The sequence below is a fragment of the Nannobrachium achirus genome (genome assembly GCF_963921795.1).
Source record: "Nannobrachium achirus genome assembly, chromosome: 15".
Classification (NCBI taxonomy): Eukaryota; Metazoa; Chordata; class Actinopteri; order Myctophiformes; family Myctophidae; genus Nannobrachium; species Nannobrachium achirus.
This window is the reverse complement of record NC_137822.1, coordinates 38015224-38029202: the sequence shown is the minus strand read 5'-3', so window position 1 is coordinate 38029202 and position 13979 is coordinate 38015224. Positions and strand designations below refer to the sequence as shown.

Below are 13979 nucleotides of genomic sequence, written 5' to 3'. Positions count from 1 at the left end.
TGAGCTGCTTGTCTGAGTTGCGGTCTGGTTTCAGGAGGAGCTGATGGGACAACACACTCCTTTCTCCTGGTGGGGAGACCTTCTTTAGGATGCTGAAGGAGGTCTGGTTGATGTCCAGGTTGTAGTACACCATGTAGGACAGGAAACACAGAAGCATCCAAGACAGCAAACACAGAAACACCAGCAAGCCCAAGCACAGGTGTTGTCGAGTCCGCCGGAACGACTTCATGATTGACTCTGAGTGAGAGAGATAGAGAGAGAGAGAGAGAGAGAGACTTCATGAACCTATACATTACCTGCAATTATATAACTCTAGTTCTGATGAAGCAGTCTGATTGGTTTGAAATAGCTGTCTACCCGTGGTGATATTATTGAGCATTATGGAGCGAGTCTCATCAAATCAAACAAACCGCTTATCATTGTTTTCGTGGATGATGCCTTGTAAGCGACTACGCTATAGCTGTGTCGTGTGAATTTTAAAAAATTCGATCACTTTTTTTCTTTATCGCTAGATGATGTGAACAATGTCATTTGAACAATGTATGGGAACTTTGTACCGAAGACACCCAAATTAATATTGCGAAAGGAAAAATATGATTTAATATAGGAAAATACTAGCCTGCTTCCAGACCATAGACCCGCCCACTCTCAGTGTGGACTCTTTCTCAGGTCTGGAGCTGAGTACATGAATCGGGATTTATTTTCGGCCTGTCCAATGAGCGCGGGGGGTGGGGGTGGGTCTAACGAATATCCAATCCGCGCAGCAGTTGAAACGATTCAAACGAAGTTCACACACACAGGCAGGCTGAGGAAGGCACACACACACGCAATGCGCGTGCGCTGATTTCACCAAGCTGTTAATGTTGATTACATGTTTCTGGTCGCTGTTCTGTGTGGAAGCAGTCACTGGCACAGACAGAGACACACACAATAACACACACACTCTGCGACCGTGCGTCGCGTCCACCGTGCGTCTCGATCACCGTGTGTCGCGATCACCGCGCGCGAGTCACAAAAAAGTCTCTCCCCCGTAAATCGCTCAGAATAGGCACAGTTTCAGACTACTGCGTGAGCTGAGTCTGATATCAGGCTAGGAAAATATCCGTTTTAGCCAACTTTATAACCGAAAATACCCGATTTTTCGGCGGCGCCTAAAGGCGCCGCAAGTTTCATTGGGAGGTGTCCTGTATTTGAAACTCTGGGAGTTTCTCACGCCTCACGGTAGCTGACAGGGTACAGCGTCTTGAGCCTGCAGAAACACCTAAACATATTGACTGAGGAACCAGAACTAAATACGTCCTACACCCATACAAGATGTAACAAAGAGGCGAGCGGAGGGGGAAGCAAGAAACACAGCTTGTGTGAGAGAGCAGAAGAGCGGCCACAAAAAAACAAAAAGAAGAAAAAACAAAACAACAACAACAACAACAACCTAAAAGTAATCAGCACTTTTACAGCCTAGAAATGTTGGCCTACTTGGGTAAAAGTAAAATATTTGTCTTGCAAATGTACTCAAGTAGGAGTAATAAGTATCAAAAATATAAATTACTCAAGTAAAGTACAGATCTTCAGAATCAGTACCCTACTCAAGTACATGTACTCCGTTACTGTCAACCACTGCGTTTAAATAGCCTGAAGCATGTCTTTTTTTGGAGCTGTGTGGAACACAAGCTCCCTATACGTGGCTGTGTGTGTGGGTCTGTCTCCGTGTCTCCGTGTCTGTCTGTCTGTAGCCTGCCCTGCAGTAACCTTTTCTGACCACACATGTTAAGGGAGGGGCGCTGTTGCACACACACACACACACACACACACACACACACACACACACACACACACACACGCACACACACACACACACACACACACACACACACACAGCTCCACTTCGAACAGAGGTTCGATTTTTTTTTCCTGAGTGCCCGGATTGCCTATTTTTTTCATAATGTAAATATGAATTTGCCTGTGACGCTCGGAAGGGTGTCACATTATATGGCCTTAATGATGGCCTGAATGATCCAGTGGGCCCATGTTGAAAAACATTATAATAATGAAATAACATTTAAAAAAAATCCCCATGTGCCTCAAAGAATAAGCTCTTGTCCCCTAAATATCTATTACACATGAAAACACAAATAAAAAAATAAATAAAAAAATCCATATAGTTATGAGGAGAAAAAGAGACAATAATATGGTTCTTAATAACCATTTAAATAACCATTATTCTTCTCTGTGTAACATGAATACTACTAATAATAATCTTCTGTACAACTAATAAATGCTACATCATAAAAGTGCATTTCCAATCAACACCTGGTTCTAATACACCTGTTGTAGTGAAAGTTGAAAACATAGAATACATTCAAAGAGACATTTTATTAATATTCTCACCTAAAAGCTGCTGCAAACACCTGTTCGCCTGTGGTTGTGTCTAAAGTACTCGCCCCATCATATCGCCCAATTCAATTCCGCCACAATGACTAGGTGCTCATTCATGTGAAGTCAGTGAAGGCTTGAGGGCTGCTCCAATTGAAATGTATTTCAGGGAGGGCTCAGGCCCGCCCCTTAATGCACCCTTTTCAGTCCGTGTAAGGAGAAGAGCAGGTGAAAGAAATGCAAATGCCCCTTTTCCATGCCATACCTGAAGGCAGCATTCAAGAGAATTGCTTTGTCCAAACTCTCCTGAACTTGAATTCAGCATCATGCCGTTACGCCACATCTCTGGTATTCACTTGCTTATGCTTAGTTCAGAGTGGTATCAAGTACTGATGTCGCAGCGCGGCGCGTTGTGAGCTTGGAGGTCTGCTATTTTCGAGATTTTCACCAAAAGGCCCTTTTAGAGATTTCAGCCCCTGCCTCTCTAAGATTCTCTGCACGTCCCTGGAGAACAGGGTAAAATGAACCTGTGGGTAAGTTGAACCACACCCAGTATCTTTAAAACTACATGAGTTGTCGTGTGACCTTAAAATAAGGACACAACCATCATTTCCACCTGGCTGTGGAGTTGACAGTTGATGAATTAGGCATAGTCCCAAGCATATTTCTACACAAAAAAGTGTTTTCTTGCCGGTCAAAGTTAATTCTACTTTTCTGGTATAATTATTTTTATATTAAAGCAAACGTACCCAGGTCTAAACTCGTATCATGCATGTTGGTGCTATTCCAATGTATTCCAATTGCTCCCAATCAGCATGTTTGGTGCCTTGCATGGTTTGCTCCTCTGCCATGGGTGTGTGAATGTAATGCACATTGTAAAGCGCTTTGGCCCCATACTGTAGATGCACAGGTCAGGCAGTTAGCATGTCCTTAAAATAATGGCCTACGTCAGTTTCTTTACGTTTCTCAGAAAGAAAAAAAATCCAGAACAAAACTATGATATTTCTCCGTCATTTCACCCAAAACGTTTATAACAATATTTGTCTATTGACATCAAAATAACACTTCTGTCTGTCAGTTATGTAACAAAAGAAGATTACATATTATAAACCTGCCTTAATCCAGAGATTATTATGTGGTTGCCTTAAAGGAGTAGTAAAAAATTAAAATAAATAAAAACAAAAACATTTTGGGGGTGACTTCTTGCCACCTAACTCCCATATTATGTCAAATCGCCCGGCTTCATCGAGAATTGTGTGCTTGCTAAGAGATACGTTATATAATTTAATCTATATTATTTCTTTAGTGAATACATTTTCTCCATTCACTTGAATGGGAAAATGCAAAAATGTAACTTTTCCCACATCACAGACCACAGGATAGTGTCGGACACAGTATGTCCATAAATGGGCATTCCAAGATATGGGCTATGGGGTTAATAATGACATCATGGATCTCCATATATGGGCATAAAATGGATAAGGACTGAGTCAGAGATCTCCATATATGGGATAAAAGGGACAAGGACTGAGTCAGTGAGATCTTCATGTATGGGCATAAAAGGGACAAGGACTGACTCAGCGAGATCTCCATATATGGGCATAAAAGGTACATGCACTGACTCTGAGATCTCCATATTGTCACGGTCACAGACTTTTCATTGTCATTGTTTGTCTAGGTCTTGTATTTCTATGTAGGCTATGTTCCCTGGTCTAGTTGTCATGGTTCTATGTTGTCTACCCAACTGCATCTCATGTGTAATCAGTCCTCATGTATTAGTCTTGTCACCCAGTCAGTCAGTCCTTGTCGAGTGACTGTTTGATGTCACTGTGGTTTCTGTTCTGGTCACCTATTGTTTATTAAAACATCCAACCAAGGGTTTTTGAACACTACCTGCCTGGCTGTCCTGCTTTTGGGTCCTCACTAGACTAGACCAGCACGTGACACATATATGGCCTTTCATTTATTAGTGAATACATTTTCCCCATTGACTTGAACAGGGAAAGTTCAAATGGTCGCGTCACAGCAACCACACTTGCAATTTCCCAGAATTGCATATTTCTAGTTTACAAGACCGAGTGACTTCGGCCAAACAAAATGCCTATTTTGGCCCAAGTCACACTCTTGAGATATGCCATTATACTTTGAGTGGTTTCCATAGTTCACTCAAAGTGTCTTCTACATTTAACTTATTAAAGCACTGTACTTAATGTATGGTTAGTGAAACACAAGGCAGCAACTTATTGCACATTCCATCATTGTCTAATTACAATGCACATGACTCAGGATAATATTGTACAGTTAGGTCATTTCACTACTGCAATACTCACTTTGTCCACTTGAGGGTGGCATAAAACCACAGTCACCCTGGACTGGACTCAATTCACATCATGGCAACAAGTAAATGGTAAATGGTGCATTTATATAGCGCCTTGCCCTTTATCCAAGGCGCTTTACATAGATTGTGCATTATATTCACCCATTCACACACACATCCATACACCGATGGAGGAGGAAACCATGCAAGGCGCCAACCTGCTCACCGGGAGCAACTAGGGGTTCAGAGTCTGACAGCACAGCATCCATTTCTGCTGTATCATGTTTGTTTAGCTGCAGAAAAAAGGTTTGGATAGGCGGTTACAAGTAAACTATACTATATAGGTCAGGGGTGGGCAAATTCGATGATGGAGGGGCCACTATATTCTCACACTCCCTCCAGAGGGCGACAATGCATATACAGTCATAAACAGCAAACAAAGCCGATCTACAAGCTCAAAACGTGTTGCAATGGCCTGCTACAGAGAAGGCCCTATCACCCCCAGGTTTTAATAGGCTTGTATCAGTATTCTTAATTATTAACCTGCTGGCCGCATTAAGTGAAGGTGGGGGCCGCATGTGGCCCCCGTGCCGCCAGTTTCCAATGTATGATATAGATATACCCATATATGGGACAAATCAACTTCAACATTTTAGGACCCAAGGGAGTGATCAGTGGATCACCAGAAAAAACTGCGAATCCCCATGGAGTACCCACACTATGCCAACTGTCGTCATAGACAGGCCTACTCCATATTTGAGCATGCCTGACAAAGAACTCCAAATATGGACATAATAAAGTGAACACAAATAGAGAGATACAGGAATCTCCATATGAGAGGGACAAAGGTTCAGGCTGCATACATAAGCTACTCTCACATCTAGAGTTCCCCTACACTACACCAGCGATCCTACAGTATATATGCCCATATATGGGCATGTCGATCTCGCAAATGGTTGTTAGGCAACGGTTTATGTTGTGTCTGACATCACAACTAGTGATGTCATACTGATAAGGTACCATCTCCATATATGGGCACGTGTTTCAACCAATCAGCTTGGGGAGAGTTCGGGGATCTCCATATATGGGCAACGCACCCTATATTCTAGACAAGATGTGTCAGTGTGATGTCATATTTGATGACATCAGATATAGCTACAAAGCAGCTATAAAAAGCTGTTTTGTGTCGTGTCACATCTTGTGTCAAACTGTCTGTGAAAGCGGTGGTGTGAGTGGGCCATATTGTAAAGAGAGCAGATTCAATCTGGTTTGTCATTCACAACAGTAGCGTGGAAGCATGAGATTGCGCATTCAGATCAACAGAGACATCAGCAGCGTCAAGCTGCCAGGAGAGGAACCAACGTTGACAGACCTCAGACTTCAGGTCCAGGAGGTCCTCTTACCTTCTCTTGGAGTCCAGACACAGAGTTCACTCTGTCTCTGAACGGCACAGCGCCTCTGGCGGAGGCGGACGCCGTCCTCCAAACTCTGTCCTCCTGTGGGATCGTTTCCGGAGATCTAATCAGCGTGCTCCTGTCCAGCGCCTCCCCTTCAGCCCGATCTGTCAGCAGCAACACTTGCAGTAGCCGTAGCAGGAGGCCAGGGCCATGCCAGATAAACCACACGGACACTACTACGCCTTCCTCCGGTGAGCCCGGCAGTAGCAGCAGCCAATCGGCACGTTTGCGAGACGCAGACACGCCAGAGGGGGCGACGGCAGCGGTAGCCTGCACCTGGGAGCCCGTGCTGTGCAGCGAGGCAGAGGAGGGGAAGGCTCCTCGCTGCCTGGAGGTCCTGCACAACGGAGCCCAGAGCAGGAGCCCCGCCGACTGCCTCATGGTGGCTGTACATCTCCTGATGCTGGAGACGGGCTTCGTTCCTCACGGTTCTTCTGACGTCCAGCCTGGCGGGATGCTGGCGATGCCCGCTGGGTGGAGGATGGCGGGTGGAGGGTACAGACTGCACTACACTCATCCCCTGTGCGAGGACAGCCTGGTCATGCTCAACGCTATGTCCATGTGGGCCAAGCTCTTAAAGCTCTTCATCAACTCCAGGATGGCCGGTTCGACAGCAACGACGACCACAACAGTGGGAAAGCTGTCTCTGAGTCCGTCCAGCTTTGTGAGCGCGGAGTGGGAGGGCCCCAGCGCAGCCACGGCGTTTAACCACCTGCGGGCGCTGTCGCGCAGATTCAAAGACCAGCTGGTGTTCCCTTTGATAGCCGCGGCCAGAGACTCCATGGCTCTGCCGGCAGCGTTTGGTCTGGCCGCTCTCCCCCCCGAGGTCCTGCTCCCCATCATGAGGCTTCTGAACGTCCACAGCCTGGTGGCGCTGTCCTCCGTCAGCAGGCGTTTCCACAGCATCACGGCAGACAACCTCCTGTGGAGACACATCTACCAGCGGGACTTCGGCGGACGAGACGGATCGTCCAGAGACACTGACTGGAAAGATCTCTACAAGCGCGAGTACAAGTTACGCCAGGATCGTCTACATGCCCGTCAACGTGTCCCTCTACGTGTCCCTCAACGTAAGCCTTTCAATCCTTATCCATACCCATACCCTTTCTCTCCTTATCCGATAAACCCAAGCCCTTTCTCTCCTTATCCGATAAACCCAAGCCCTTTCTCTCCTTATCCGATAAACCCAAGCCCTTTCTCTCCTTATCCGATAAACCCAAGCCCTTTCTCTCCTTATCCGATAAACCCAAGCCCTTTCTCTCCTTATCCGATAAACCCAAGCCCTTTCTCTCCTTATCCGATAAACCCAAGCCCTTTCACGCCTAATCCGACATACCCAGGCCCTTTCTCTACCTATCCGATAAACCCAAGCCCTTTCGCGCCTAATCCGACAAACCCAGGCCCTTTCTTTCCTCAACCAAGAAGGCTTAACTCCATTGAGCTGTTTCCACGTCAGGTAGAGCCACCAAGAGGTGGTGGCGTTCCTGGACACGACAAGCAAAAGAAGAGCAGATATGAAGATGTCTCATGTCTTAATTTCTCTTGATTGAATGTTTTCTCCATCTGGTAGTATGTTAACAATAAATGACACAGTCTTTTTATACCAGCTTCAGAGGCGTCATTTGGGTATGGCAATGGTAGCTGCAATACCTTGGCTGCAGGGCAAAATAAAATAAAATGTGCTTCTTAAAAAAAAAACGAATGTCTCCATGACTATCCACATTGATTATTCTGTTATTATTAAATTACTTTAAACTAACAAACTAGAAACAGAAATACTGTTCCTAGGAAACAGTGTGGGCTCACTCGTGACTATATTCTGCAGCTTGCTAACTGTCATGTGAGGCTTTTGTACTGTCTGCGACGGAACTCACTATATATAAATAATGAAGATAACATTGTGTTCTTGCCTTTCAGGCGAGCCCACAATAATGAGGATAACATAGTGTTCTCGCCTTTCAGGCGAGCCCACAACAATAACTAAAATAAAAATCAAACCTCGGTTCAAAGTGAAGCGGTGAACTTTTATTCTATGTCTTCTAGAGTTATGAACTCTGTGATCTATACATTCTTTATATTCTGAATGAATGAATGATTTTATCTGGAGGGCCGAATTGTCATGTGAAGCTTGACCTCGAAGTATCCAATCATCAGACCGGGACGGACACTACACACATATTACGTACGGGACAGATAAAACCTGTTCATTCTGGACTGAAATGACCATATATGGACATGAGGTGACAGACATTTTGTTTTTGATAATACCTGTTCATTCTGGACTGAAATGACCATATATGGACATGGGACACACAAAGCCACTCCTTGGAAGCGGCTTTCACCGCTTCAAAAACTCTTAATCAAATAAATTGTTCTTCATTTCCTATGTTTGCCAACGTGACTATATTCTGCAGCGTGCTAACTGTCATGTGAAGCTCAACCAATACTCCAGCTAACACCACTCCCAGATTTTTTTCCACCAATTGCAATTTTAACAAGAGTGATAGTAATTATGATCTACGGAACAAACATAATTTTAAACAGACAATAAATATTAATACTACACTTAAACAAATGTGTGTCTCAATATCGGGTATAAATGTATGGAATAAGCTTGATAAGAATCTAAAAATGTGTATTAATATTAAACAGTTCAAGCGCTGCTACAAGCAGTCGCTCATGCAACACTATGACCAGTTGATTTGATTTTATGGTGAGAATCTTTACTTTATATGATGTCTTTTGATTATTGTTAGTTTTTCATTTTCTTTACTGTATATGTATTTGTATTACTTTTATGATCAATTCAGTCACTGTATGTACATTTAGTAATTGTTTTTAGGGTATTATTACTATTGTATTACCTTTTGTAACGCATTTCGTTTTATAATATTTGTATATTTATCATGGTATGAAGGGGGCCGGATAAAATAAGCATTTGCTTCTCCCTGTCCCTTCTTGAACACAATCTTTGTGAAATTGTGATGATGGTGATGTACTGTTTTATTTGTTCAAGATAAATAAAGATCAAATCAAATCAAATCAAAATTGCGCGGCGCGCCTCATTGGCTAAGGGCCCTGCCTTAATACAGTCTGTGGCAGAAATATGCAGCGGAACTCACTATATATATTATATAAATAATGAGGATAACATAGTGTTCTCGCCTTTCAGGCGAGCCCACAAATACTGTTCCTCGCATGGAACACCATGTATGGGCATACAGATCCGCCCAACGGGCACTCCAACATTACATCTCCTACATTCAATCCCTCAGATCCCATATATAAAGATTTGGGAGAACATACTACAAAAGATGTGGGTGTTATTAATATCAGCTCGCACTTGTTGGTGGTGATGTCACCAAGAACGCTGCTCCTCATTTAAGGGCCCTGCCTTTCTATCGGTAGTTTTTTGAGGAGAATAAACTTGACCTATAAAGATTTGGTATAACATACTGGTCTCGCCTTTCAGCAAGCCGACAATTAGAACAGAAATGATGGCTTTCACAAGGTATTATATTCTCTACAAAGCTTGTATCCCCCCCTATTTTGACAAATGGTTTATTCCCCAGTTCAGCAGGTCAGCACTGATGCAATGTATTATTGTTGATTTAGCAGTAACCTCACCAGGCTTTCTGGGAGAAAGTCTGGTATATTCTTTTACTAAACAGGTTGGTTGATCCAGTCTGGACCGGATGACATCCTACGTCATTTTTTATTCAAAAAGGACTACACTTTGGCCGGAACTACCAACCGGAATCAGTTTTAACCCAAGCGCAAAACTGACGTAGGACGTCATCCGGTCCCAACCGGATCAAAAGCCCGAAATTGGAGGCAATCCCAGGCTAATTTAGCAGCAGCGGCACACTTTTTGAAGCGGTGAAAGCCGCTTCCAATGAGTGGCTTTGTGTGTCCCACGCCCATAAATGGTAATTTCAGTCCAGAATGAACAGGTTTTTTCAAAAACAAAATGTGTGTTTCATGTCCATATCAATCCAGAATGAATAGGGTTTTTCCAAAAAAAAAAAAAGTGTGTCCCATGTCCATATATGGTCATATCAGTCCAAAATGAACAGGTTTTATCTGTCCCGTCCGTCTGTCCGTCCGTCCGTCCGTCCGTCCGTCCGTACGTACGTACGTACCTACGTACGTACGTACGTACGTACACGTACGTATGTGTGTCCCGGTCTGATGATTGGATACTTTGAGGATTGGTCAAGCTTCACATGACAATTCGGCCCTCCAGATAAAATCATTAATTCAATATAAAGAATGTATAGATCACAGAGTTCATAACTCTAGAACACATAGAATAAAAGTTCACCGCTTCACTTCGAACCGAGGTTTGATTTTTTTCAAGTGTGGCAGACAGTAGTTTTACTTCTTCCTGCTGTAAAATACTACTACTTACTATCTACTTCTTACCTGTTGCTAAGGTACAGTATGGCAACATGACTGGTATCACCAGTAGTTTTTGCTTCTTACCTGTTGCTATCTTCATGTTTCCATATACAGTAGTTTTTGCTTCTTACCTGTTGCAAAGGTATGGCAACATGACTAGTGTCACCAAACATGACTGGTGTCACCAGTCATGTTTCCATATACAGTAGTTTTTGCTGACGCCACTGACCAGCTTGCGCCTTGTGGACTAGCCTTGCTGAGTCCAAGCTGGTATAAACCAAGAACGCTGAAGAGAAAGTAACGCAAAATCTAATCAGAAATGGCAGTCCTTTTATACCAGCGTGCGCCTTGTTTGCTAAGAGAAATCTTAAAGTTCAGTTTATATATTAATCTATTGTGAATACATTTTCTCCATTGACATGAAAGCATCTTTCTAGTTGATTCTAGTTAAGGTTCAGGCTGCATAGAGGCCCTCACGAGTTGTTCACGTAACTTACACCGCTGATTTGAGCCGACCTCCATTATATGTGCAGGTGTTTTAACCAATCAGGTTGGGGAGAGTTCAGGGATCTCCATAAATGGGCAACACCCCCTATATTCTAGACCAGATGTGTCAGTCTAATGTCTAGGGGCTATTAAGCCGTGACATCATTTTGTAGGCAGAGGAGAACTCTGCCCCCAGAGCATTTTCTGTCCCTCGCTATTTCAACAGATCCGAGACAAAAATAACGACTAAAGTATAATTCTAACACTTTCCTTTCAACAACAAAGAGAAGAAAAATGCGTAAATAGTAAAAATAGTAAAAAGATTCACGGAAACTGGGGGCAGAAATTCTCCTCTGCCTACAAAATGATGTCATACTTAACAGCCCCTATATGAAAGCCACCAGATCCTGTCCTTCACTCAAAATCCCTCATTCATTTGTCACTCTTCCTGTCACACAAAATCCCTCACTAATTTGTCACTCTTCTTTTTCACTCCATGATGACATCAGATGTAGCTACTGTACTAAGCAGCTATAAAAATCTGCTTTTGTCACAGTGTCTGAGAGTGGTGGTGTTGTAAAGAATATTATAAAGGTCCACCTTAGCCCATAGCACTTACCTAGCCTCAAAGGACCTTACATGTAATTTAGATAGCATCTTATTAGTCTGGTTGCCCTATAAATCTAGCTTTCTCATCATCTGATGTAACCTTTTTCATTCAGGTCATTCAAGCTATACATAATATTATGAAGTCATGGTTATGTTGTGTCCATATTATGGACACAACATAACCATGTTATGCTGTCTTTAAACACGTCTACCATATCTTACAGGCCTCTGCTGTAGATTCATGATGTGAGCAAAGAAGCTGTATGTATGTTGTCATATTATAGCTACAAAGCGAGCTATAAAAAACTGCTTCATGTCATTGTGTCACATCTTATGTCATATTTTTTGTCACAGTATTTGTGTGAGTGGTGGTGTGAGTGGGCCATACTGTAAACAGAGCAGACAGACAGAGGATTTCTTCAAAACTTGTCATCAAAGTTGATTTGTCACTCACATGGGTAGAGTGAAAGCATGAGGTTACGCGTTCAGATCAACAGACACATCGGCAGAGTCGAGCTTCCAGGAGAGGAACCCACCTTGGCAGACCTCAGACTTCAGGTCCAGGAGGTCCTCTTAACTTCTCTTGGACTCAGTCCAGACACAGAGTTCACTCTGTCTCTGAACGGCACAGCGCCTCTGGCGGAGGCGGACACCGTCCTCCAAACTCTGTCGTCCTGTGGGATAGTTTCCGGAGATCTAATCATCGTGCTCCTGTCCACCGCCTCCCCTTCAGCCCGGTCTGTCAGCAGCAACACTTGCAGCAGCCGTAGCAGGAGGCCGGGGCCATGCCAGATAAACAACACAGACGCTACTACCCCTTCCTCCGGTGAGCCCAGCAGTAGAAGCGGCCAATTGACGCCAATGCGAGACGTGGGCACTCCAGAGGAGGCGGCGGCAGCAGCGGTAGTCTACACCTGGGAGCCTGTGCTGTGCAGCGAGGCAGAGGAGGGGAAGGCTCCTCGCTGCTTGGAGGTCCTGCACAACGGAGCCCAGAGCAGGAGCCCCGCTGATTGCCTCATGGTGGCCGTGCATCTCCTGATGCTGGAGACGGGCTTTGTTCCTCGCGGTTCTTCTGACGTCCAGCCTGGTGGGATGCTGGCGATGCCCGCTGGGTGGAGGATGGCGGGTGGAGGGTACAGACTGCATTACACTCATCCCCTGTGCGAGGACAGCCTGGTCATGCTCAACGCTGTGTCCATGGGGGCCAAGCTCTTCATCAACGTCACTCTGAAGATCAGGATGGCGGGTTCGACAGCAACGACGACCACAACAGTGGGAAAGCTGTCTCTGAGCCCGTCCGGCTTTGTGAGCGAGAAGTGGGCGGGCCCCAGCGCAGCGGTGGCGTTTAACCACCTGCGGGCGCTGTCGCGGACATTCAAAGACCAGCTGGTGTTCCCTTTGATAGCCACGGCCTCCATGGCTCTGCCGGCAGCGTTTGGTCTGGCCGCTCTCCCCCCCGAGGTCCTGCTCCCCATCATGAGGCTTCTGGACGTACACAGCCTGGTGGCGCTGTCCTCCGTCAGCAGGCGTTTCCGCAGCGTCACAGCAGACAACCTCCTGTGGAGACACATCTACCAGCGGGACTTCCACGGACGAGACGGATCGTCCAGAGACACTGACTGGAGAGATCTCTACAAGCGCGAGTACAAGTCACGCCAGGACCAGACACGCCGACGGACCCGTCGACGTGTCTGTCAACGCTTCCATCCACGTGGCCCCATGAACCCTATCCCTAATCCTTACCCGGACCCGGACCCTTACCCAAACCCTCTTTTTCCTCATCCAAGAAGGCATAACTCCATCGGGCTGCTCCCATGTCAAGCAGAGCCACCAAGAGGTGCTTCTCCTGGACGGCACAGAACAACGACCCCATATGGAGGCCGGGTCAGGAGGGGAGGTGGCGCTCCTGGACACGACAACGAAAAGAAGGGCAGATATGGAGATGTCTGACGTCATAGTACTTACTGATGTCATGGAATTATGACATCATAGTCTGGTCACATGAAATTCCAGATGTCCTTTTGATTGAGAATGTTATCTAACTATAAATTAGGGAAACTGTAGCTGTAGCCAATCAGAGAGGGGAAAGGGTGACATCATAATTCAAAGGCATATATTCTGTAAGGCTGCATATGGGTATCATCCATCAGTCTAGTCTGGTGAATGTTAAAGGCTTAAGACATTGTGCTCCATGTCAAATATTCCACATGTAGCCAGAAACAATGCATCACAACCAGTGTGAAGTGAGCGGTGCCTTTTACATACATGCCAATATATGTCCCTCGAATCTTGGCCAGCTCACTGAAAGAGTGAATTGTTTGCAACCAGTGTTCATT

General features: G+C 45.0%; 1 protein-coding gene across 1 annotated transcript; it reads left to right on the top strand.

Annotated features, from left to right (window-relative positions):
* Window positions 1–12114: 12114 nt before the first annotated feature.
* Window positions 12115–13593, top strand: LOC308299829 (F-box only protein 7-like; the record flags this gene model as incomplete). The annotated part of the gene is made up of 1 exon (XM_080743613.1): window positions 12115–13593. The coding sequence occupies one exon, from the start codon at window positions 12115–12117 to the stop codon at window positions 13591–13593; it is 1479 nt and encodes a 492-aa protein (XP_080599739.1).
* Window positions 13594–13979: the final 386 nt, after the last annotated feature.